General features: G+C 41.8%; 1 protein-coding gene across 1 annotated transcript; it reads left to right on the forward strand.

Annotated features, from left to right (window-relative positions):
- The first annotated feature begins 137 nt into the window (after nt 1–137).
- Nucleotides 138–26,602, forward strand: c16h21orf91 (chromosome 16 C21orf91 homolog). Its single transcript, XM_072659344.1, has 5 exons — nt 138–255; nt 1,641–1,772; nt 18,974–19,450; nt 21,778–21,840; nt 24,118–26,602. The coding sequence occupies exons 2-5, from the start codon at nt 1,646–1,648 to the stop codon at nt 24,282–24,284; spliced, it is 834 nt and encodes a 277-aa protein (XP_072515445.1). The 5' UTR covers nt 138–255; nt 1,641–1,645; the 3' UTR covers nt 24,285–26,602.
- The last annotated feature ends 941 nt before the right edge of the window (nt 26,603–27,543 follow it).

Consider the following 27,543-nt stretch of genomic DNA (forward strand, 5'->3'; position numbering starts at 1 on the left):
ACAAAATAATAAAGAAAGACTTATTTGAAGAGCATGCAGTAATTTAAAAAGTAGTGTTTGTACTGACCCCGCTGTCCCCCCCCGTGTTACAGTGCTAATGGTTCGCTCTGAGAGAGGACTTGTAGCTGCTGCTCTTCAATAACAATACTGTCGCCCATCCAAGAGCGTGGGCTTACCGAGAGCGTGGTCCCACACTCACTCACTCACAATTCCTCATAGCCCGCATCCAGAACTTCGTTGACAACGGTGAATAAGGTACTGTTCGTTTATCGTGACTGTCCTTGTGCTGTATTTTGGACGGGGCTGGTATTCAGAAACGACTTTTTGACGCTAAGCTAGATATCTCGCTATCTAACGGTCACGAAGCACAACTCTCCGCGAGGGCGAAAAGGCGCTTGCTAGCGAGCAGACGAGCCCGATAACCGCGGTAATATCAGTTAAAATGGAGTGTATCGTTAGTAGTCGAGTTAAATACTTGGCTTGTGTTGTGGCCAGTGACTGGTGTTCCTCACTCACGTTTTACAGGTAGCTACAGTCTTTAAACGGCTGGTTGATGTCAGCTAGCGAACTCGAGTTGTTGCTAGCATTGTCCTTCAGCTGCGAGTTGTAAGGTTAGCCAGGGCTGATGATACGGAGGATTTCTAGCTAGCATACTTAACGTGGAGACAAGCCAGACCCACGAAATCCTCCTTTAACGTTCGTGGAGATCCATGTCTGGTGGTGAAAATGATGTAAGGCTGTTCATCTCTGTCTGATAACTCAGGAAAGCGATTAAACGAACTTCTTTAGAGTTTCTTAGACTTGCTTCGAGTCGTGACTATTTAAAGCCCATTGCTTATTAGCTATAGCTGGTCAGCCTATGCAGTTAAGTTGAACGCAGCCCCTGTTTCTAGCTAGCTGGTAGCTGGTGCTACATGTATTCACATTTAATAATATAATACAAGCATGGTAATGTTGTTTTGGTTGTAGTTAGTCATTCTTGGTTATTTATTTTGGGTTTGAGACTTTGGTGTGGTGTGTGCCACATTTTGAAGACACAGATACAGGTACAGTAGCTAGTTATATTAACATTGCCCAACAAAGGGGGTTAAATGGGCCTTCAGTAGTTTCTAGACAGAGCTGGGGACATTGCTTTTACATAGGCTGCTGGTGTACTTTCACAACATATGAGATTGAAAGCCTCGGCCTAAAACAGAGTTTGCTTGGTTGTTTTTATGTTTAAACTCAGAGCTAATCAGGCATCACCCCGACTCTCATGACTTTATGACTGTTTTTTTTTTTTAGTCTGAGTAATTTTTCTGTGAAAACAAGAGTGGCCATGACCGCTATCGCAAGGATCCCTGCGTCCTTTATGAAAGGGACTTTTGTTAAACCTGAAGTAAACAGCATGTCCTGTTGTGGGTTTTTTTCCCTGTACATCATGATGATAACCTCAGTGGTAAATGAAGGGGAGATGATGATAATGTCATGTTCTGTAGAGGAAACGCTCTGGTTTGTATTGTCTTGTTAGTGGGTGTGACTATGTGATTTTTTTGATTTTTTTTTTAATGAATAATTAGTATGATCAAGGTGATCAGGGATTTCAAAGACCATGTAAACACACAAGACCAACCTGAAAAGGACTGTTGTCTTTCATTAAGGTGCAATGGATGAAGAGGAGCACTTTGTTAACATAGACCTGAATGATGACAACATCTGCAGCATCTGTAAGCTGGAGACAGACACGGGAACGCTGTCTTTCTGCCACGTCTGCTTTGAGCTGAGCATAGAGGGTAAGTTATTCAGCTTGCTATTAAAATGACACAGTTAAGACTTGAAAGAGGGAGAACGGTTCTTTTTGATGTAGCCGCTGTACACCTCAGCTCAGATAATTGCACCTGGATTGATGGTGCAAAAGCCCCTTGCTTTTTCTATCCCCTTTTCATTAATCACAAAGCCTGCTTTTCCCCAGCATGACATGCCACTCAAAAAGCAACGCAGCTCTCTCGAGTGCCACTTTTGCATTTAATGAATGATTGGCCTATTAGAATAACAGCTGCGTTCGACACTGGATTTGGGACTTGCCCCCCCCATTTTTCTCTCCAGCACGAGCACTCTTGTGGCACTGTGTGTGCTGCTCGGATAAGAAATTGATTGTACGGATTTGTTAAATGAATGTTTTTTGCTTCACTTTTAGACCTGGTTCAGCATGTTTTCATACAGGCAGTCCATGGGCTTTGTTAATCAAAGATGCCGTTGTTGGGAAGACTATATCTCTGCTGTCCAATTAAAAATGTATATCTCTGTTTTTGGGGATACATTTTTTTTGGGTTTGTTTTCTGAACCCTGTAGCTGCTCTGTACGCTGTGTAAATAGTTCTGGATGAATAGACCAATAGAAATGCTACAAATAACTTGAAATAAACGTATGATTTATGTTGACTTCCATTGAAAGTTAGGAGCATTGCCTTCTCAAATACGGTGCATTTGTTGCTTTTCTACTCGCTTTTCTGAGACCGTCATTTTCCCAAGATGTCTATCAGTAACACTGGTAAGCATGCATATCGCTGCCAGGCTCTGCTGGATATGAAAAAATATGCCACCTTGGGTACATGAACCAGGCCTTCTGACCAAGGCTTTGCCTGTGCCAGTGTCTGAAATAGGGACCATAAAAACGGTGCCCTAGAAAGCAAAAGCTGGCAAAGCGAGCATGTACCTGTGCTAGACTGAAAGCTAACCAAAGCGGCTCAGCTTTGCCACTTGTTCAGCTAGCTTGAGCTTGAGCTAGCAGAACTGTCCAGTAGGACTCAGTTGGCAGGAATGTTTAAGGAAAATCTTGTTCTTGTTACAGTGCTAAAGACAATGGGAATCTGTGCTATGATGTGTGGCTCCTGTGAACCTGTGTGACATTAACCAGCCAGTCAAAGCAGAGCTAATCAAATTGTATATGAGCCCGCTCTAAATAGAAAATCAAATTGTTGATATCTAGGTTTGAGTATAGGAGTGTATAAAGCCACATTTTACACCTCGACCAAAATCACGTACCTTCAATATAGACATCACAGAGCAATTACAAATACTGAATAAATGCATTTTAGGGCACCTTCCAGATTGTAATTTGTAAAGCAGATGTTTCCCCAATTAGCAGCTACAATTTGTATTCAGTTTGAGCTTATTAATGTTAACTTGCTCATTCTGACAGACCTGTTTCAGCCTAAAAACAAGCAAAATCTTCACCCCAACAGTTAAACAGTTTGAATTGGGGCAGAGAGTGGTTGATCACAATCGGGAAATCAGTTGTTTTATTGTGATTGGTTACGGCACTGATTGCTGATGACCTGAGTACGTACTGATTGCTGAAGACTTTTAGAAACTTTTAGGTGCTTCATTTGTTAGATTGTTCATGTATTGCGAGCAATGTCTTAAGGATCTGGGTGGGAAGAAGGATCAATGAGTTGCTTCAGCTAAAGACAACAACTTGAGTAGTGTTCTGTTCTGTCTTTGCATTCAGAGCTTCTGAATGGTCCCCCAACTTTCAGTGCTGGGGCTGGCACAATTACGTTACGGAGCTCTTTGGTAAAGTAGTCCCATGTGCTTATGTAATAAATTGACTCGATGGAAAAGGCAGATAGAATCCGCAAACTGTTGTTTACATTTGGGTTTTTGCATTTTTAATTGTCCACAGCTATGACGCATGACTGTAGGACAGATGTGAACCAACAAATGAAAGCGTATCTCATTAAAAGAAATGCATAGTATGATGCTAAAGAACATGATAATGATGGCAGATGATTATTGGTCATTTTCTGAGCCGCTGTTTTCTGTGCTCTCATGATATGACGTGCAGTCCTGAACTCGCACAAAACCGCAAAGAGAAGTTGCTCAATGTTAAAGTTACTGTGAAAACTCAGCCCATGTTTCAAAAATGTTATCTTTACAGGTTTGGCGTAGAGGGTTTAGTTCTTTTCTACAGAGCTGCTTGAAATGTGACCTAATATGGTCATCTTTTTTGATCATTTGATTTTTTTTTTTTTTTTTTTTTTTTTCAATCTTTACTCCTCTATCCAGCGGTTTTAAGGTGGTTTGAAATAGGGGAATTATGGACCTTACTCTGTTTATTCTGCGGTAGTAAGAGGGATTGACTGTAGTTATGGTCTGGCTGCTGACTAGGTCAATTTTTCTTCTTATGCCACTGCAAATAACTAAAGAAGGCCTTATCTTGGTACAGAGGAATTGGGAGATTTCGATGCTCAACCAAGGAAGGGATGAAGAATAACACACATTTTTGTTTCTTACGTTTCATTTGACAGCTACAACATGGAAACCTTAGGGTTTAGTTTATCGCTTTAATTTATGAACCCCCTTATCTAGCACACTTTTGTCTTGATAAGGCAGAGAAAACTCTTGAGCCAACAATTGAATGAAATGACAGACTGTAAATTGTGACTGAATTGCTCATATTTATGGTAATGTTATTTTACACTGTGCTACTGCAAGACTCCAAGGCCTTAAGTTAAGTGCGCTCCCAAGGATGTACTGTAATTAGATATGACGATGATATGATGTCTGAGGAAGTGTGACTAATGTTGGCTAACTACTGTAACTGTTATTAACTAGAACCAAAACGATGCAGATAGATTTAGCTGACATTCTCGCATGTTTGCAGATGGTCCAATGAAAGGGTAAATGCCTCATGTAGAATAGCTCCAGCAAGAGAGACCACTAATGTCTGTCTCTTATTTTTAAATGCTAAACATTTTCAAATGCTTTGCTCAGTTTGCAGCTAATTTCTGTGTTTTTGGCTGAGGAGTTTGATCATCTAAATTCTGAGTTTATCTGTGTTTTATTATTTTATTCATTTTGTTTAGTTATTTTTAATTACTTCCTACAGTTATTGCCATTGTTCCTTCGCTCTTACTGCTACTTCATTGTTAGTCTTACATATTCTCAGTTAAATTCCAAAGTAAGGTAGAGTTTGGATTTCAGAATGACTTCAGGCCCCTCACTCACCAGGTCAGGTGTGCTGTAGTAGGGAGAGGGCAAAAATGTGTACTGACATGGGTACTACCAGGCATTTGGGGCCCTAAAAAAAAATACTGCACTGGGCCCTAGGGCAGCATGATATTTGGGGGGAGGGATGATTATTTTTATTTTTTTTCTTTTTCAGATGCCAATGTTTCAACTTGTCATGATCTATCATGAAATGCTCTATGTATCCAGGATTAAAGTAAGATGATTGAAATTGGGCGGAAACAATCTATAATCTTCATGGGAACCACTGAAATGCATGTAGAAGAAATACCCTGATTTGATAGCTGGGTAGTTAAGACTGCTGTGGTATATTGGAGATGGGCATTTATGCAAACCAGTGTTTCCTGTATGTTTCATTTCTGGTCGTGTTCCATGAACTAGCTTCCCTTGTTGTTGCTTCATAGCAATTTACATAAACCTCCACTCTGCATAATCACCCTCCCTATTAGGGTTTCCTAGCATTTGATCAATAATGCAGAATATCTGGGTCAGACTGTTATTGTCAAAGCATGCCTTGTGGGGTTGGTTACAGTTTGTGAGCCTGTCTGTTTTCCTTCTACTGAGCATGAAGAAGCCTCTATGGATGTCTCTCTCTCTCTCTGCCTAATCGGTCACACTATTACATAAGACTACACACAGTCAGGGGAACGTGTGTCTCAGCAGCTATAATAGAGAAAGACTTGACTTGATTGTCCTGATTTTCTGTCATGTGATAAACTGTTGTACAGCATCTATGTACATAAATGCGGTCTTACTGATTGGATGTTATTTTTATCAACTCTGCTCCCCCCTCCCTTCCCATCTCCTGGACCCTTGAGGCTTTGTTAATGGCTTTTTTTTTTTTTTGGAGGGGGGAGGCTGCCACAGTGACTGCTGTAAACGGACTAAGATTTTTCTTTTCTCACGTCTGTGGGGCTGTAAATTACGCACAACAAATGAAAACAAAGTAAACCCCTGCCTTTCATCTATTGATTACTCAGCCATTACTAATAGACCTCTTTAATGAAGTCTCTGCGCCAAACTTGACGAAGAACAATGGGGGCTGTGAGCGTGTTTGATTTGTGCGAGGCACTCAGGATGGTGAGCAGCGTCACGCAGGACGGGCAAATTAGAAAGCGTGAATATTCATGCCCGCCATGTGCTGCACCCACTGCTTATTTAACTAGAAAAGAGAGAAGAAAGCGAGACCGAGAATGAGGGAGTGGATTAATGGAGAATGACAAAGACGAACTGAGAGAGAAGGGAAGGGAAGTATTCAGTGAAGCAAGCAAATGAAAGATGTTGCGGTCTGACCTAGAAGGTGTCTCAGTGAGCGAACACCAGTCTTTCAGACCACAAGCATTGTGCTGTGAGCGCGAGCAAATGGTCACGGTTCTCAACATGAGAACCAATCGCCTCATGCGTATGATCAACATTACATCACACTGACTGTACCATTCACAGCAACATGGTCCAGCTTGAAGGCACAGCTTTCCCTCAACCGAGCTAGTCTTCATTCAGTTTGGTCTGCTTCAGCACAGCTCTACCAGTACAGCTCTACCAGTACATTTTTAATACTTCTATTACCTCTACCTTCAGTGCCACCTTCCGCCAGCTTGGTTTTCAGTTTTTGGGGGAACGGCAGGGGTACAGTGTGCCGCATGTTCAAACCTGTTCATCCACAGAACGCACACCTACACACACACCTGCTCACTCCACTGCCCTAGATAAACACACAGCTGTGCTCTTAGGAGGATTTGTTTCTTTGACGTTCTTCCCCTTACAGTTTCATTTCCTCGCTTTCAGCAGTGCCCTCCCCAGGCTCATTATTTTTCTTATGAGTGAGCGCTGTGTTCTGAAGCATAAACACAAGGTCGGTGGTTTCCAGAACCTCTGCTTCAGTGTGTGTGTGTGTGTGTGTGTGTGTGTGTGTGTGTGTGTGTGTGTGTGTGTGTGTGTGTGTGTGTGTGTGTGTGTGTGTGTGTGTGTTTATCCATGTATGTCCGTAGCTGAAATAATAGGGGCTATTTTTACAGTTGGGGGCTGTTGTGCTTCTCAGTTCCGTTCTTTATGCCTTTCCTTTCCTAGCTGTGATGTTCCGTATCCCATCACAGCGCAGAGAGCAGTGAGGTCTTATTATGCTAGTCCCCACGACTAGCATTGCTTATTATTGTTCAGGCCAGCGCAACTGTTGGTCACAATCCTCTATAAATATGGACGTAAGATGTAAAACCCAGCCAGTCTTCCCTGTTCATCAGTTCGTTTTTTTGTCCACAATTCTGGCAAAAATTTGCTGTAGACAGGGTTTTTATTTATTTATTTATTTATTTTATTTTATTTTTGCCCTAGACTTGAATGGCCCCTGCAGATTCTGCTACCTTCTTACCACTATGGCCTTTGGCACTCCCAAATGCGATCACTCCTTTTTGCCAATCATGAACATTTGCTTTGCGATCCAATTTTTTATACATCGAATGAGACATTGACTGCACTGTACCAACTTTCTGAATCGATGAATCCTGTCCTACACCCTGCGGGCATTAACAGGCCATCTCGTGCAACGTCAACTTGTGGACGTAAGATAAGTCACTCATGGTCATCTGCATGACTAAAGGCTACAGCACCAAACCAAAAATTTGAGCTCGTTGTTTTTGATGAAGGCACACACACACACACACTGCTGGCACAAGTCACAACTGAAGTGTCAGAAGCTGATGGAAACTACTGTTACTTGGGCACGAGTTTGAAAGCTTCTTATTCAAGTGTTATGTTCCCTGTTGCATTGCGTGGCCGTTTAAAGGGACAGAATGTAAATGATCTGTCATTAAATTCAGTGTTAGCCGCGTTACTCGTTTGTATAGCGGTAGAATAAAATTTGACACCTTTTGAAATTCTACACCAATCGCTTACACTCACTCAGCCAAGAGAAAAGAAAGCTGAGGGCAGTGGGCACAGGCTCATCAAAACTGGATCGCTGAAGACTGGAAAAACTAAATCTGATTGGATGAACCTTGATTTCTGTTCAGGCATAGATGTTAGGGTCAGAATTTGGTGTCCACAGTAAAAAGAATGATTGGTAGACTTGGCACACTTTGGGCTTGTTAATACCAGTCAGGCATTGATTAAATGCCACAGCCTATTTGACTATTGTTGCTGACCATGTTCATCCTTTCATGTTCAGACTCTACTGCATTTTCTAATGCTTCCAGCATGATAATGGACTGTGTCACAAAGTAAAGGTTTTCTCAAACTTGTTTTAATAACCTGACCAGGAGGCCATTAATATTCTCCAGAGACCTTTCCAGTCGACAGATCTGAATGCAGTAAGATATTTTTAGGATGTGGCAGAACAAGAGACTCAGCATAAAGGTGGTCTTGAAAAATCTGCATGAATTGTGGTACACTCATGTCAACATGGACCAGAATGTCAAAGGAGTGGGTTTTTTCAGCATCTTGTGGAATGCATTTAGACTGTTTTGAGAACAAAGGGAGGTCCTATCAAGGACTAGGCAATTAATAAAAAGGTTATTAGAAACTGTCATCAGAATCGACTTAGAAAGGTTAGGTTGATTTATTTTTATTTATTTATTTATTTAATTTTATAATCGTTCGTTAACTGTTATCGAAGTGCCCAAATTAGGTGACAGTGTTTTGGCTGTTATTCTGTTAAGTCTGTACGGGTGAGGTGTGAAATGAACTTGAGCTTTATAGGCACTCCTCTGAGTGTGAAGGCTCTGACACCTTTGTGTGGCATAGCTGCACTTTGTACAATGTGCTGAGCTATGTGACCCTGCTCACTCGGCCTTGCATGTACTGTGTGTACTTAGAAGTTGTTCGTTTATTGATGCAAAAAGACAAACATTCATTTCATCTTGACAAAAGAGCATAAAAATTGGATTCTATGGCCATTATTTGTAACTATTGATAAACCAATAAGTGATCTCTAGTAGAGATCAGCTAGTCAGTGTATTTGAGCCAGATACAGATTATCTTTCACCAGATCACCAGTGCTGATCAACGGCTGGGTGCCACTTTAACCTTTCCAAGCATACTTGGCAGTGCATCATCGCGCATGGCTTCTGTAATGTTCCTACATTGGCTCTTAAGAGTCAAGCATCAGCAGAGAGAGCCCCTTCATACCGAACTGCACTGTGAGTGAGCTCAGAGTGAATAACCCAACCCAAAAGGGCTGCCTATCTAGAGCTAAAACTCCCACTAAAAAATCACTTTGGATGTGATTCCCATAGCTGTCCGACTGTCACTGCTGTACTTTTGGCTTATGGTTAAATGTGGTCAGCATGGTTTGCTGTTTTGCGTGGTTAGTGATGTTTGTTAGCTCTGCTGTTCTCTGATACTCCCTGTACTGGGTTGAGCAGTGAGTGAAGACACAATAAAAAAAAATCTGGAATAACCTCAGATTAGTTAATCCAGCAAACAGAGCGAAATACAACACTGGTTCTAATGGACTACTGCAGCTGTGCTCGAGCTCCGTAGAGCTGACGCAGATCTGATGTAATCCTTAACTTGCGAATATGATATGGTTGGCTGCATATCAGCCGATTGTGTGTTTTGGCTGGAAATCTGTCGGTACCGATACCCACCCCCGTCCCATGTCTCTAATCTCTACCCTAGATTAGTGAATGTGATCGAGACATCACAGCAGCAGTCTCTCATCCTCTTACATAACAGCAGTGGAATGTGTACTTGCGCAGTAGAGCATAAGACTCGGCCAGAGAGAAATTCTGCATAATGGAACATTCCTGAGACCCCCCAGCAATCAAACGGTGCTGGACCTGTGTTTGTGCACGTATATGTATGTGTTTGTGTGTGTGATTGCTGTTTGTAGTCATTGTGCTGTGAAGCGCTGCACCATTGTGGCATGAACTCTTCACCCTGCGTGTGTAAAGCTCTCTGATTATCTCTGAGCAGAAGCCACAGGAATTCACGCAGGATGGTGCACATTAATGGAAATGCTTGCATTTGCTGAGTGTGCCTTCTCAGCCCTGCAGAGATGTGTGTGACCGTTGTCAGAAAGATCATTTTATTTCGGTAATGGCTTTGCCTGGGCCAGACTAAACTGTCATTTTCGGCTTTAATTGCAGCTTTTGAAGTGACGCTCTCTTCAAAAGAGGGAAAACATTTCACGGAAAACCATGTTCTGTGGTTTTCCGTGATGTGGCGTGTCGGATTCATTAATTGGCTTGCGGTCAGTCCGAGGCTGAAACCCTGCAAAATTAGTTTTAGACTGTTATTCAAAGAGTTGTTGACTGCTACGCCTGTGCTCACTTTTCTCTGCTGCCTATTAGCAAATCAGCATTGTCGTCTACTATTTTGTGCCCATTAAACACAGAATGATGTACTTTACAAGATCACTGACCTCCGTTTTAGCCTTTTACAGTGACTGCTGTATTGTAAGCGAAGGCACAGACACTTGTCAGACAGTACCGAAGCGTCATATCTGCTGCTGTTACAGCAAAATGCTCTTAATCCATAATGGAGTAGTCAGATTGAGGCCATTCCGAATGTGATTTCTATCCAGTCGAGCAAGGTGGACAAGCCTGTAAATAATCTAATAAGTACAACAATAATAGCCATGTATTTGTATTTGCATAATAGCAGAGTGATGCGCGGTTCTCCAGTGTTAGGAGTGTCAACAACGCCATATTTGCATTGCGTGTGATTTAAAATCACTAAAGATGCTACACATAAACTCACTTAATTCTGGGGTACATAATTGGCCTCATTTCATTGAAATGTTTTTGCAAATATTTCATTTTAAAATGACCTGCTGAAGTTAATGCCTTGTGCTTTTAAAATATCTCTGCAGATTTTGGTGAGCTTAATACGTAGGGCATGTTTACCCCATGTTTTTTGGGGGCGTAAAAAAAAAAAATGTCGAGACTATTACAATAACAGTGTAAACGGTGTAAATTGCTGGTTTTCCAGCCCTGTTTTGGTTATTCCAGATTTTCAAACTACGCTGTTTGAGGTTTGCACTATGCCACTTGTTCACAGGAATGTCCCAGTCCAATTCAGTGGATCAGGATCGGGACTTTCGCCCCTTCTTTAATGTTTGAAGGATGCTTTCCTGAGTCTAACGCCTTTGTTTTAAAGTAATTAAAAACACTGAGTGACAACTGACAACTTGGTCAACACACTGCTGCTCGCCTCATTCTGACAGGACTCCAGCGATGCTTGTTGCCATAGTAACGTTTACACCAAGTGCCCTCTCCATGCGTCTAATTTTGGATCTGGTTACTTGTCGTTTTTTTTATTGGATCGTAAACTAGTGTGCATATGAACACCTCTGTCTTGATTCTGTAATCAGAATACATGATGAGAAGTCTGATTGCCGACCGCCTTTACAAGCAGGAACCTGGGCACAGATCACTGAACTGACCACAAACAGTGGTTTAGATCCTAATCCCTACTTTTAGCAGCATTATTTATACCCGTGCCGCATAAACTCCATACAGATGAGAGATTTAGATATTCCAGAGGCGTTCATCCTAGACTACACACTGCAGTGTTTGCACGCAGTCAGTCACGTGAGCGCGAGGCTGCTCCAGTCTATACTCTTCTTGTTTATCTGTGCAGCTGTTGACTGCACTCTACTTTTAGCAGGGTGCTGCTGTTTTTGGGCATGGATGATGACCTCTGTCCCCGTTTTACATGCACACACACACACACACACACACACACACACACACAGAGACAGACTTGCACTTGCAGAGGGCCTCATCCAGTTTCACAGAACTATGTCAAGGATCCAGTGTCCTTACCTCGAATTTTGGACACTCTGAAGCAGAGCTGACAAACACAGACAGATTCACCAGCCGTGAAGTGCACATGGTTAAGCTTCTTTCTGAGGAAGAAATAAAAAAATAATAAAACAAATATATATATAAATGCATCCCTAATATTCCCTCAACAGAATTACAAATGAATCTCCATTTCCGAGTGTCAAAAAGGCATGAAAACATCAAGACTATGTTTAAGGAAACTCATAAGGCTGGATCGTTTCTGAGCAGCTGAAGTGTCCTACTTTTTCAGTACCAGAGCAAATCGTTGGTGTGGACAGTCTCTGAAGCTACTTTGGGACAAATGGAAAGATTAGTAATGTACTAAAGTAAAGACTGATCAGAGCTTCCGAGGGCAGCAATAAAAAGACAGGCAGCGTATGCTAAATTGCATATGACAAGATTACTGTTTCCATGACGGTGACCTTTCACCCCCCCTCGTTCTCCAAGCTTAATCTCGAACACTTTTCTAATTAAAGACGAGGATTACGCCATCCCCTCCTGTCCATCTCTCTCTTTCTGGCCTGGCCTCCTTTTAAAAACGTTCACTCAACCGAATTATCTCAAGAACACCATGTCCCCAAACAACATCCTAGAGGTGGGCAGCGTAATGATGTCTTATCGTCATTGTGAGAAATTACACCACACTACTTTTGTGTAGTGGATCTTGTCAGTACTCAAGAACACTGACCAAGCTGCATGTTTTCATTGCAAAGAGAACAAAATTAGCCCTGTTTAAGATTAGAATAATTAAATACAATAATACTAATGGTCCAAATAGTCCCAAAAAACAAATGTATTGTGAAATTAAAGTATATAATATTATAAAGCTAGATCACCCTTCCCTGCGTCATCCATCCTATGCAATGGTTTCATTGTAGTGCCAATCACGTACGATTCATTTACTTCTCAGCCCTCGTACTTGTCAGTGGAGTCATTGATGGTAAACAGCGTTCTTGTCATGAGGCTTGTCCTGGAATTTTGCCTTGCATTGTCAGAAATGCAGAGTGTGTTGTCTGCTGCTTGCACTGAAATGGTTTGCCTGACTATGAGCACTCTGTGGTGGTGTTGCATCAGTCAGCCAGTGTCAAGGTCTGAGGCTTGAGTGGTGGTTTATAAAGGTCCTGTGAGGACTTGGTGCATGCTGTGTGCATGTGGGCTTCTTTAACCACACAAGACAGTGCATTCTTCAGACGTGTTTCAGCTACACTTAATATGTTACAGTGCATAATGGGGGGGAGCGGGGGAGACAACCCCATAGTACTTGCAAGTTTAGTCGACTGAAAGACAGAGCAAGGATGAACCAGTCTACTCTAAGTGCCGGGAAACTGTCTAAAACCCTCCTAAGACCTCTCGCTCACCTCAGGTATGAGGCTTTATCATTTAAACGCATGTGATTTTACCACCAGTTCATTGGAACGCAGTCTGTCCTGTGGTGTTTACCCTGCTAGTAAACTTGTGTGTGTGTGTGTGTGTGTGTGTGTGTGTGTGTGTGTGTGTGTGTGTGTGTGTGTGTGTGTGTTCATCTTCAGCACCTTGGTCACCTCCTGCAGGCACTGTACTGTTCTTACTCAGCACTCTCAGGCACTACCATACTGAGTCCTGCAGCTCCAGTTCCCTCGCTCACTGCCTCGTCCAGTCATTCCTGAACTGTGTAGCAGTGCTTGAAGAGTTAATCTGCATATGACTGTGAAATCAAACTTCATGAAACTAGGTTTCATACTTCTCACATGACCTGTTCTTACATTATCAAACAAATTCGATAATAAATATTCATTAAAAAGTACAACTAACAATTTTTACAAATAAACATTAAGGAATTACTAAGAGCAACTTTGTTTGCCAAGACTTTTTGTTGAGGGTGTATTGGGACTGTAATTGTATATGAATTCAGCAGGAACGCAGCGTTTTAGCAGCTTTCAACTTCTAGTGCATCCCTGTCTGATGCTGAACTTCACTGCTGTTACAGCCAACCTGGAAACAAGTTGCTCAGATTTCTTTCTATGAATGGATTAAAGAATAAAATGCAAATAATAGTTGTGAGTGGGGAAAAGTGGCCGTCAGTAAAGATGACTAAAGCTAGCTTTTTATTCGTCAGCTTCTTACGCCAACAGAATGTTTATATAAGAAGCCAGCTTCTGCTTTCTGAGGCTGATGCTGCACTGGGCAGTTCTGTGCTGTTGCTCAGTCTGGACACTCTGAGAGATTGGATTCACTCTTCTTTTTCTTTCGATATCTAGTGCAGATAAAATATCTGATATCTGCTTGATACCGGGTATCGGATCAGTGCCATATCAGACGTGTAACGTTTCCTTCTGTGTGTCATGTTTGTGTTGTATGCTCTCTGACCACCGATGGGGAAATCTTGTCGGTTCTTCTTGTTAAAGACTGTAGCTTATCTTTTGCATAAAATTGTCTTTGTCATTCCACAAAGTTGAGAGTGATTCACCGTTCAAATGTACACCTGGCCAGCAGTGGTGCTGTGCTCAGAAAATGAACAGTGATGACCAGTGTATAGGGGTGGTGCACAGTAACTGCAGTCTAAAAGTGTGCCCCTGTATTGTGAACCTATAAGGTAAATGGAACTCATAGAGTTGTTCACCAAGGTAGTGAACCGCAATTACCTGAGAAGGGTTTACCGTGAATGTGGGTTGGAGTTCCGGTAGGGTTTGACGCAGCAGTCTACCTGCACAAGACCTAGTACCATTCCCAGGAAATTACCAGGAGGTTTTGTTCCGTGAAAAGAGGTTGTTGCACAATCAGGAAATACAGCAGCGTCTAGATTCCAGCCTGCAAATTGGAACCTGTCTGTGACAATATAGCATTACAGCATACAGCAGTGTTTGGCTTTAGTTTTGTGAGTGAAAACACCATAGGAGTACGTTTAGTACGTGGTTTTTGAGCAGCAGTATAAATTTCCTGTCTGCTTCTGTGGTAAAGTGAAGCGCCATGCCTCGGCAAAGCGAAGGATTCTGTAAGGCTTTTGTTTTCAGTCGTTTTCACTTTTAGCAAAAGGGAAAGGTTGTGGTTGTACAGTCTGTACATGTTTCAGAAATGACAGCTGTTGGCTGGCTGTTCATGCAGAGGACATGGCTGTGTTTATCAAGACATTCATGTGGGAACATGTACATCACGCGATTTAGGGGCTGCGTATGTGAAGGACACACAGCTCAGACATTACCAGTAAAAGTATTCCACTGATGGTTCAGGCTTTAAGTGTGAAAAGGGCTAACAAGTAGAGGCACGGTCATTTATTTCATAAATGAAATGCCTCAAAGCTCAGACTGAATGTTCTTTCTGATTGTAGTCAGGCACCTGTAATGTTATTGAGTATGGCCATTATGCAGAACACACACACACACTTTTTTTCTTTTCTTTTTTTAAACATGGTACTGTCACACACATGCATCATTCTCTCACTTTCTTACAGACTGATGATTTGTGTTCTTCAGTGCAGATCGTTTCAGGTCTGCATGTATGTACTTGCTCAGAAAATGAAGGGTGGTTTCCCGGCATTTGGCTGACTCAAGCATTAGATGCAGGTTTATGCATGTTAAAAAAAAAAATGATGAGGAGTCAGTCTTTGCACCTGGGCTCTTCTCATTTTCTTATCCTTAGACTAGTCTAGTCTTAATTTTGTAGTGTAACTTGGCTAAAAATCCCCCCCAAAAAATTAGGGCAGTGTTATTTGGATTTACCCATAACGAAACATTTGCTGTGTGTGTTTTTAAGTCCATTGGATTTGAAAAGAATGCTTTTGTCCTATCTATAAATGTTCTTTCCTGTTTTCGTTGTCGAGCCCGACATCGATTTGAAAGGGAGGAAACGGCTTATAGGAAAGAAGTGAATCAAGTACTTGCTACTTAAGAGGGATTTTTTTTTTTTTTTTTCTTTTTGTGATGTTTCTCTTACCGTCTATAGCCACATAAAAGCCTTCTGGCTTAACAGACGCCCTCTTTACCTGAAAACCTTGAGAGTAAACAAGAGAAACTGTGGTGTCTTGCATAGCTCACAGTGCTTCAAATTCTAGCACCGTTAGCCTTGTCGCTTCCCGATTTGGACTGTGCATTCCAATCTTTCACACACGTGTGCATACAAGTTACGTTTTCCGATGCTACCCAGTTTGGACTGGGCATGTGTGTCACTTTAAGGCGGCAGGCGTAGCTTCACAATATGTGGTATGGGGACTTTTATGCGTAAAACAATAGTAAAATTATTAAAATGTTTTGATCTTAAAGCCAGTGTTATAGTATGTGTTGTATCTTCTGGATGCGTATTAATTCCCTCTTAATTTATTTTACCTTTTATATCATTTCCAGTGCTGTAATGAGAATTTCCACTCACTGTTCACATGCATGAGCAATCGGGTAGCGTCGTAAAACGTTATTTTAATGCACAAATGCGTGAAGGTTTGTGCATGAAATGTGCAAATCTGGCAGCGACAAGAGCTGTAGGTGTGTAGCTGTAAACCCATAGTCTTTTTTTCTTAGATATTGGAGCTGTGTCCGAAACCGTGCCCTATTCACTGTGTATTGCACTACTTGTCGTGTGCAGCCATTTTATAATGGTGTCCAAAAACATGGTGCTGAATTTTCAGTGCACTGGAACAATCCTACAATGCACCATAATATGTAGTGTACAGGCAATGCACACTGAACGTATGTGCAATACCTATAATCGGGCATGTCGTTTGGTTCTTTGAGGAAGACCGACGATCTGTTTGTTTGTTTGTTTGTTTGTTTGTGCTGCCATCAATGAGCTGTCCATTAACTCTTCAGATCCCTCTGATAGTGCTCTATGATCTGGAATTAAAAAGCATGTAGGGGATAGTGAACAGGGCACAGTTTGTTTGACATGTATGTCATATAGATGAAATTTGAGTATTCCGAAATATCCACGATACACACTCTGAACTGGTCCATTTTTGAGCGTGTTTGTGATGGACACTGTTATCCCACAACACAGTGACCGAGAGGGATGAGCTATAGCTACTGACTTCTGGAGAAAGTAAAGGTGGATAGAGCTGCAATGGCGACTGATGAACTTGCAGTGACGTATGCGGTCGTCGCATGTTTTGTGTACTAACCTGCCTCTAACTCCCTCTCACTATTAAGAGTAGTATATACCTTATTGTATTCGTCTCTAGTATGCAATTAGGACACATCCATTGTCTTGTTATTCTTTGTATTGTAAAATGGGACACCACAATATGCTCCGGCTCCAGTAAAACTGACACAGGTAAACATTTCCATCTCTTCTTTCTTCCTATTCTATTTTTTTTTTTTTGTACACACTCTTGCCCTACTTTAGATCAAGGTTAGTTTTGTCTCAGGTGGAGGGTTTTTCTCTACACATGAAAACAGGAAGCGCTGCTGAACACTAGGCCGCTGATCCGGTCTTTAATGTTGAGGTTCTTAGAGTGTGACTTTGCACGAATCTGATCCAAGATTAGTTGTGTGGAATCTCTGTTAACAGTTTGTGTTCGCACTGGGGAAGCTGATCCTAGATCAGCATAAAAGGGAAGTGTCTGCCTTGAGTCACATACTTGGCTGAATCTCGAGTTGTTGCTCAATTTTTCACTCGCTCTTTAACTTCCCCTTTTCAGTAGCACGTCGAGTTTAGGAGCGTGTACGAGTCAACCAGCTTCTCCTTTTCCAAAAATACAACGTTTTTCCACAGTGCGGTTTGCTCCTGTCCTACTAATGCTCTGGAAAGCATTTCCTCCTAAAAAGATTTTTTGTTTGAAATACCTTATGAATTAAAGAGTAGACTTTATTTTTAATGTTCTGTTTATTCTCTCAGATGTTCTGTTTTTTGACTCTCTCGCGCAACTCTGAAGGCCCCCCTCCCAGCATTTTTTATCTTGCAGACGCCCCACACATCCTACTGTGCACATACAAACACTAACGCCCACAAGCATGCGGAGGATCTTCACAAACAGACCCACAGACGGATTGAATTACAAACAAAAGATTATTAGGAAATTAGTTTTAAACCTGTGAAACAGGGCATTTTCACAATAGCATGTTTTCCAGACCTGGGAGACACTTGCTCTGCATGTTTTGTACGTTTGGTCAAAAGTGAAAGCTGTTTTTGAGCCCAGGAGCGGGTCCAGAACACCGGTCTCTGGTCCTCCTGAAATCTGTGCTGTGGGGTTTGCTTCAAGCGGACACTGGTCCGGTCCTCTGCAGGTGTGGAAGCTATCCTCTCCTGGCGTTGTGCTTGAGGTTGTGTGATCGGCTCTTTTTATTTTATTTATTTATTTATTTTTCCTTCTTCTTCACAGGACTGCTTTAACTTATCGCTTGCATGGCTAAATACTTCTCCTACAAAAACGGCTCCTCATTTGCAGGTGTTCCTGCATGGTGAAACGCCATGACTGCAGAAAAGCGCTGTTCTTTGCAGTTTGAGTGTTTGAATTCAATAAAAAAATGACGGTTGAACCTAGAGGGTCTGTTTTGCAAATACGCAAGTGCCTTTTTAAAATTGCGCAGTTGAGCAACGGTTCATTTGGGATTCTTCTGTCTGAAAGAAAACCACCAGTAATGGGGCCCTTCCCTCAAACAAGCCCAGAATCAGTCCTGGGTGCAGTCTAGTGTGTTCGGAAATGGTGTGAAAACGAAATCAATAAAACATAAGTTTAGAAATATTTAATTTAATGTTCTCACTCCTCCTCGATACATAACAAGAGAGCTTGGTTCATTGTACTGGAACAGTGCAGTATTTATTGCTTTCTGCCAATAGCGCTTGACCTGTGTTTTTCAGGTGTGTGTGTGTGTGTGCGCTGCTGAATGGACAGTGAGGCTTTTCCCTGCTTGAAAGACTAATCCTTTGACAGCTAAGCTGCTTTTGCCTGACCATCGGAATACTCCAATCTGCCTCTCTGTTGTGCTCCAAATCTCTCCTCTCTCTCGCTCTCAAAACATAAAAGGCATGAATAAAACAAACTGTTTCCAACACAATAGGTCAATGGCAAAATGTGATTTTCTGCTGTCCCAGAATTCTGTCAATGTTGCAGCCCAGTCAGACAAATACACAGAAAGTTTCTGTGTATTTACTGTAGTTGTGATTCAGCCCAGAAACATGCCAATGCTTAAAGTGCAGTTGTTGTTGTTGTTGTTGTTGTTGATAACCTGTATATGTGAATTAACTTGTACTGGTGTCCTCTTCTTCTATGTGTCACAGGAGTATCCACTGCCACTCTGCTGCACTCCACATCTTTGCGAGGGCACAGGGACTGCTTTGAGAAGTACCACCTCATCGCCAATCAGAAGCTGTCCCGCAGCAAGGCCTCCCGTGGTACTTACGAGGGCGTCAAGCGGGCACTGAGCCAGAGGATCAACCGCATCGTGCAGTACGCCCAGAACAAAGACCCCAGCTCCCTCGACACGTCCGGCCGATGGGGCTCTAAGCACCAGCTCCTATGCTACAGCCAGCAGGGCGACAGGAAGCTGGTAACTCAGTCGGATGCGCAGGTGCCCCGCTACGCCCCACGCTGGACGGAGATGCCTTCTGGAGGCGAGGTGGAGGAGCTGGGCCTCCTGCAGGGATCTGAACAGGGACTGTGGAGGAGTGAACAGAAGCACACACTGCAGCAGCAGGGAGGAGAGCAGAGGGAGGCAGCAAGGTCGAGACGGCACACTGGGCACAGCCGAGAGGAGCGTGAGTACTGCTGGGAGATGAGCACACTCACGCACATTTGCACATAGTGGCAGAAACATACCATCACAGTTCTTTACCATCAAGATGTTTTCCTAATAAATAAATATTAGCCAAAGTGAATCTAACACTAATAATGCACCATAACATTAACACCACTTCCTTATTTCTACACGCGTTGTTTGTTTTAGCAGCTCCACTTAACGTGTAGAAGCGTTTTATATTTACAGTCAGGAGCCCACCACAGAGCAGGTAGTATTTGGATGGTGGGTCATTCTCAGTACTGCAGTGACCCTGACATGGTGGTGGTGCTTTAGTGTGTGTTGTGCTGGTACAACACACACTAAAGTGGACTATCTGTGGATCAGACACCACAGATCTGCTGAAGTTGTTAAACTCCTCTGTCTCTGCTGGACTGAGAACAGTCTACCACCCACAAATATCCAGCCAACAGCGTCCTGTGACCACTAATGAAGGGCTAGAGGATGACCAACACAAACTGTGCAGCAACAGATGAGCTCCTGTCTCTGACTTTACATCTACAAGGTGGACCCACTAGGTAGGATTGCCTCTTAGTGTGGACAGTGAGTGCCTAGCATAACGCACACTACTAACACCACCACCACCACCACCATGCCAGTGTCACTGCAGAGAGAGTGAGAATGACTCACCACCCAAATAATACCTGCTCTGTGGTGTTCCTGTGGGGTCCTGACCATTGAAGAACAGGGTGAAAGGAGGCGAACAGTAATGTATGCAGAGAAACAGATGGACTACAGTCTGTAATTATAGACATACAGAGTGCTCCTGGATGGTAAATGGAGCTGATATGTGGCATAATGAGTGTAGAAACATGGAGGTGGTGTTAACTTTATGGCTTACACTTAAATGTAAATCTATGAATTTTTTGGAATTGTTAGATAAAATAAAAAAATGATACAACAATAATAAAAAATAAATAAAAAAGGAAGAACACCATAATTCTCTGTGGACAGACTACAAGATACTACAGCCAGTGTTTGGGACTATTTGACTGCACCTTTATAAAAATTAGTTCTATGCTCACACACCACTTTGATTGCTGGTGCCAAAAGGAGAAAATGGCATAAGTATTTTGATTAGATCAGATCAGTTTAGTCGATAAGATAAAATGCAGTATTTATTTGGCCCAGCCGCCAGAAAAGTACTTCTTTCTTTTTCTGGTATCTAAAACAATTACGACAAAATACCTCGGCTGCTGACCAAGATGGGGAAACAGAGAGTGTTCTAATGAAGGGAGACAAAGTTGTTGTGACTATCAATCCGTGCCCCTTATCAGTAATTTTGTATCTTCATCAGTAAAGCAGAACGTCAGTGATGATGTGAAGGCCATGCATTCCCTCTAGCCACATTTCTATCTGTATCTGTCTTTTCTTCAGTTCCTATCTGTCTCTCCGTCCATGCTTTACCTCTTTTCTGTGCCCTTCTCCTCCTCCTCCTCGTTCCTTTCATCTCTAAAGAAAAGCTGTGCTGATATAAAAGAGATAGTCAGTCTCATCATCAAGGTCTTGTGCACCTTTGAAATGCAGGAATGGTGAAAAGAATCCGTCTCAAGGCCTAAATCTGAGTCAGGTTGCCTTATTGCTTTTATGCTGGAAAACAAATTTGTTTAGACCTTGTTTTGTTTTTTAAATAACATTTGGGACTAGGGTTGCTCAAGGTACTTTTTATTTGTATTGTTATGCATGTCTGCAGTTGACAAAAAAGCAGTACATTTGATAGAAATGTATGATTTGGTTCCTTTAAATTCTCCAATATTTCCTATTAATTCCCATAAATTCCCAAAGTAATTTAGTGAAAATTTATCAAAAAAATGTTCCACTCCTTTGCAACCCTATTTGGTTAAAAAAAAACATGTGCAGGTCTCCCTACATATAACATAAATACCCCTCTGAACAAAAATGAATGAAGAACTCCCACCCCGCTCACCCCCCGACATAAAGAACATCATTAAATTAAAGTAGTGAGGTATCCATATCCAGTTTTGCTCTATATGTGCTCGACATACCTCAGAACATTGAAGATGCAGTACACATGTAACAGATGATAAAAGGCAGTAATTAGTACATGGGAGCCATTGCTACAGAATAAATAATTCCCCCTGATTTTAAATGACCGTACTCTTCTAGGTGGCATCAGGCATTGATTTAAGCTTACTTATATATGTCAGATTGAATTTGCTGAGACTTAAAACGCATTCTGAAAAGAATGTGAGTGAAGAATTGGCAAAGCTGGAAAATGATTTGTTTACGGTGCTAACATGTATTTTTTATCTTTCTTTTTTTGTGCAGTACTAAAAATGAGCAAGGAAGAGCTCCATCAGCTGAATTCACAACTGCTGCTGCAGATTCAAAGTAAGTAGTTGTATTTAGCACGGTGCCAACACTGAAACTAGAGTATTTTATGAACGGCCTGGTTTTTTGGTTAAAAACTGCGGTGCAGTGAGGAGTGCGGTTGTTTTGGGTGAATTTAGGGTTGGTTCGGGCGAATGTTTGTGTGAGATCTGAATATTAGAAACCGATAACAAACATTAGAAATTACAAAGACCAAGTTTGTTTACAAGAGCAAAGTATTTAAGCTCCCCTCCCCTGCCTAACTTTGCTACCATAGTCATAGCTTGTCTTTCTTGGTGGCAGGTTGATTGGTATGTTGTTCTTCTGGGCTCCCCCTACAGTCGGAACGTGTCATTTCTACTTTGACACCTCTAAAAGACCTGCTTTACACATGCATTTCTGGACAGGCTGAGAGATGCAGAACAGTCACTGAAAGTGGAAGTAATATTACAGGGTTTTGCACAGATATAACTCTGGTTACAAGGTGTTGTGTAGTTCTCATGAACGTTGTCCTGTCCAAGGTGGGAATGATAAGAGATACTATTCTCAATGGTGCATTAATGTGATGCTGAAGCTCTTATTTTAAGGTAGTAATGTTTCATAATGTTGTTTTAAGGTAATAGAACACATTAATAGGACAGACAAAACCCCTGAGTTTAAACACAACCAACAACCTTTTTAAGGAGCCCTGTGGTTTGTTCACGGCCTTAGGAATTACTGAGAGGCATCCACAAGATGCAATACCGACATAAACAGTGGAGGCAGTATAACACTGTGCCATTTGGTCAGCAGCAGACTAAATAAACCGCAACAAAGAACTCAGCTAATCAGCCTATCAAGTGCCAGCAGTGCAATCCATAAATAATGCAGCTACAGGCCAGCAGCTTCAGATAATATTCACATCAACCAACAGAATTGTAGGGGGAAGAAATGTGATCTCAGCGATCCTGAGCATGACCTGTTTGTTGGTGCCATGTTGGTTGTATGAGTATTTATGTAACTGCTGATCTCCTGGGATTTTTATGTGGTCTATTAAAAGAGAGAAAATCCAGTTAGCAGCAGTTCTGCAGACGGAAACACCTCCCTGTTGGTGAGTGAGGTGAACTGAGAACGGCCTCTGTGGGTGCTGTATTGGCCCTGAAACTAACAAGCTAGCTGCAAACTAATGCAGTTTCTCAGCCTTTACGAACAGCTTAAGGTTAATAGCTACCAGTCTGAGAGTAATTACGCATGAAGTTAGCAGGGAAGGACGATGCTTTACTTGACTGTCAGCTTTGCTCTCTGTTTCTGGTGCTCAACTTTGCTGACATCACAGCCAGAATGAGAACAGGATGCTCTGACTGCTTTCTGCGACTGGTTTACAGCATAGTATGCTAACTGTCATTTAAATGGGACGAAATAGATTTGGCTGACTGTTACTATTGCGCTAACATAAGTGGAAAAGCAGTGGTCAGTAAAAGAAGCGAAAACTGGCCTTTCTTATTATTTTATTTTATTCCACCTTAAATGGTACAGTAGTGTACCAGTTTTAAGGTGGAACAGAATAATCATACAAGAAGCCAACTTCAGCTTGCTAGGTTTGGCGCTATACTGTCTTCTTGTTGCAGAGCTTTGAGAAGAAGGCAACCCGTGCTGGTTTAGCAAAGAGTTGCACATGTTGGAGTGCACCATTTTTCTCTAAGGCTTAGTTGTGCGCATAACTCTCCCTTAACCTTATGGTCATCGCACTTTACAGCATTGTGGCACTGCAGGAAGCTCTGGTATCGGATCGGTGCCATTTCTAGTTGTATTGATCACAGATCGTCCAACATGTTCAGTACTAATTACAATGTTAATGAGCATTACGAAGGTCCTAATAATCTTTCAGTATTTTTTTTTCATAAGCTCACCGGGCAAAATGAGTTGCTTTGCATGTTTAAGGTGGTCGTAACTTCAAGCTCCTGCAGATGGCATTGCACAAGGATGATCGGGCTGTGAATACCTGTGGGGTTTGAGAGGGAATTCCAAGATAGAGAAGAGAAGGTACAGTGCAGTGAGTGTCTCGCTTGATGTGCTGAGAAAAGGTCACCAACCAGATGTTATTGATTGGACAAAAGGAGTGACTCCTCTGCAGGAACCTGAAGTTACTACCACCTATTATCGTGTTCTTCTGTTTTACAGCTGATTTTCCTAAACCTTCCACCAGGTCACCAGTACAGTTTACAGCTTCTTTTTTTTTTTTAACTTGCACATCTCTCTGTGTGTCCTATTTTGAGTACTCACCTCCCTGTATCTCCACTGTTGTTGTCTCTTTGCCAGAGGTCTTTGAAGAGCTTTCCGTAGCCGTGCAGGAGAAGGACTCTCTGGCGTCTCAGCTCCACGTGCGGCACATTGCTATCGAGCAGCTGTTCAAGAACTGTGCCAAGCTCCCCTGGCTCCAGATTAGCCGGGCGGGGGTCAAAGCCAGCAGTGCTCCAGTGGAGTAAAGCGTGGTTTTGCTGCAAGGGGCTCCAAACTCCCTCAAGACTAAAGAGACTAGGGACAGCAGCCTGGAGTAGTGGATTACGACTCGAAGACTACACACAGTCACACCAGTGGCATGTGTCTCACTCAAAAAGTGTGGTTTTGAGTGGACTGGGGGTGCAGTGGTGCATTCAACATTGTGTCTTTTGCAGTACTTGAAGAGGAGGAACATTTTGAAAGAGACTCTTACACTTGAGACAGTTGAAGAGCAAGGTAGTCTCTTCATTCTGGTGGTCCTGTGGTTACTATGCAGATTGAGGTCTTCATTATTATGTTTTTTGTTGTTTTGTTTTTTTTTATTAACTTTTTGTAGTTTTTTTTTTTTTTGTTTTACAACAATGGCCTCTTCAATATAGACTTAAACTTGTTTGCTTTTTTTATTATTAATGTTATGCTGTGGTTTGTTACATTTCTTTGTCTCTGTGTTTTATTTATTGCTATTATTTTCGTAGTTCAGCTCAGGTGGGTTTTTGGTTGGGGGATTGGAGGATGCTGTGCTTGATAGACAGAGTCCATTCCAGTTCTCTCTACCCAACGGTGTGAGCTGATCTGCTCTGTCGTTGCCGTGGTAACATTCACTTAGTTAATAGTGGGGTGTGTGTGTCTTGGGTTTTTGTTTGTTTGTTTTTCTCTCTTTCTCGTTCTATCCCCCACCCCACCCCTCTCTCTCTCCGTCTGTAATTATGGCAATGGTACTTCGTAATGAGTTGAGCAGATTGTGGCGTCTTCTTACTATGAGATGCTTTGCTCTGCAGCAGACGACACAAACACTTCACTGAGTTCGGCTTTTGCTTTTGGACCTTGAAGCAGATTTTTCTTATTATTGCTTTTTCTTAAGAGCGAACCTGCAGACGACTCAAGGTCTTTCTTGTCTTTCTTGCCGTGTTTTGGTTTTTCTTTCTTCTCTCTCTCCCTTCTCTCTTTTTTTCTTGGGTTCTCTTGGGTAGGTCAGGATAAGCTACGAGGAAAATGTATACCTGGTCATTGTCTAAGATTAAGAGTGAATATATTCAGAGTTTCAGGAACGTTCCCCAGATAATCAGAGACAAGCTTTGAAGAAGGTAAGGTCAGCGCTTGTCATTTTTGCATAGGGACTTTCAGCACCTTAAAAAGAGCCTAACCAAAGCCTGTGTTGCCGCAAGGTAACAAAAATTCAGTATTTATTTATTTCTCTTCTGATATTGTTATGAACAATAGGACATATATATTTAATGTTACTCATGAACAGAGTTTTTGTCCGTTTCCTCTGTTTTAACTTCAATTTACATTTCATCTCATGTTTAAAACTTGTTTTGCTTTGCCTGATTTTTTTTTTTCTTTCTCTTCAGTGTTGTAAAACTATTCATATTTGAGTTTCATGCATTAGTAGTGTTTTTGTTTTCGTCCCCATCCCCTCCATGTAAAAATGCAAAGATGTGAGGCTGGAGCTCCATCTGGTGGAGGTCCAAAGAATCTGTTCACTGTAGGTTTAATTCCTCCTTTCAGTGAAGGTTTATGTTAAATCCCTACTGAGAGTAAAACCATAGAGAACTTTCAGATATGAAATATATGTATGATATCAAAATTATTTTAGAAAAACAATCCGACATTTGCTTATTCTAAATTGTTTCTCTTTATAAGAGATGCAAATTGTACTTGACCCTTCTGGGGTTTGTGTGGAAATGCTTTTGAGATACTTCATGACTGAGTTTCATGTTTAATGTGTCGTTGCATGTATGTTGTTCCGTATGCTGTAAGACAGACTGCAATACACCTCAGCGTTATTGATGCACATCATTGTCTGTCCAAGGACAAACACGTGAGCCGTCTTTGCAGTCTTTTAAGGACACTGAACCCAATCTGAAAAAAAATTACCTTTGCACGCCTGTGTTTTAATCGCCATCGTGTATAATTCATTTCAACCAATATTTGAGGCTACAGCATTATGCCTAGACCACCCACTGCCTAGATTGTCATTTTGTGACCGTTTATATACCGTTTCAGTGACGCAAGTAAAGTGAATGTGACATGTTTTCTGGTTTGTCCATTTCGTTTGGAATTCTACATTGTCTGTTTTTAGCTTTCTTTGCTAATTTTATTTTTCTCCTGTATGTCTTCATTGTTTTCCTTTTCATAGGGCTGTATTGTGTGGATTTGTGTTTACCCTGTTCAACAGCTAATGCAATAATGTGTGTTTGTGGAATTTCCAGCCTGTGAAAGTGGTGTCCTGAGTGATGATTTGTATATAATTTTTTTTCTTTAAAGTCAGTAAATAAATATTAAAAAAATATTTTTCTAGATATACATTTGCCTTGTATGCCCCTGTTTGCCATCTCTAGACTATTAAAATGGACGGCTATGAGATAATCAATAGATTACTGGTATAAAAGGAAAAAATCATTTGGGACTGAGCTCAAATGCATAACAGAGTGAGGCGGTCCAGTCCAGTGTTGTAAGAAACCTGGTTTAAAACTGCTTCATATTGTTAACTTCTAGATGCTTAAGTGCTTTCATTAAAAAGAGCTGTTTTAAAAAGAAAAGCTTAAACATTTTTTATTGTATTGGTAGTTAGAATTGCCACTGGTACTGGTACACAGTTGGACTTTACCTTTTAAATATGTTTTAAAGGTACTAAAAAGCGGAGATGGTCTGAGTGACTGACTAAGGTGCTGCCACTATGCCCCATGGTTTGAATCCTGAGTCATGCTGTCTGCCATCAGCAGCCAGAGCCTGAGTGGCCAATTAGCCCCCCCCATCACTTTAGTGTGCTTTTCTCGGAGTGTGTTGGTTGCACAGTGGCTGGTAGTGCATGCGTTGGAGAAGGCATGTGTCAATCAACACCCTCCTTGTGTCAGGATCATAAGTGTGTTGGGCAGGAAAATTGGGTTTGTATCAGTGTCTTTAGGACCTAGGTTGTAGGTTCTTGTTTAGCACAGAATCAGTTGCAGTGTTACAATACCAGAGATCATTTAGAAAAGCAGGTCCAAAGCAAATGCTTTAGTCCATATTTAGAGCATGGCAGTTCCCTTTCACTACCAAGGGTCAACAGTGAGTCTTTCCATTTTGCTTTCCACACACTGCTCAGGACATCTAAATCAGTGTTTCTCAACTCCAGTCCCTGGAGCCTCCCAGCTGGTTCACAATCTTGTGTGATTAGGAACACTGAACGCCTGTACTGGAGCTAGGATACAGCAACAACATGGAGGGTCTGGTGATCCCTGAGGACTGGACTGAGAAATGTTG

This window comes from Salminus brasiliensis, chromosome 16 (assembly GCF_030463535.1).
Source record: "Salminus brasiliensis chromosome 16, fSalBra1.hap2, whole genome shotgun sequence".
NCBI lineage: Eukaryota > Metazoa > Chordata > Actinopteri > Characiformes > Bryconidae > Salminus > Salminus brasiliensis.

Excerpts from the sequence above, each read along its gene's own strand:
- c16h21orf91 (XM_072659344.1), top strand. The coding sequence starts at position 1,646 with ATGGATGAAGAGGAGCACTTTGTTAACATAGACCTGAATGATGACAAC. Across the intron at positions 19,451-21,777 it reads TGGGCACAGCCGAGAGGAGC|TACTAAAAATGAGCAAGGAA; the intron begins GTGAGTACTGCT and ends TTTTTTGTGCAG. Across the intron at positions 21,841-24,117 it reads ACTGCTGCTGCAGATTCAAA|AGGTCTTTGAAGAGCTTTCC; the intron begins GTAAGTAGTTGT and ends TCTCTTTGCCAG.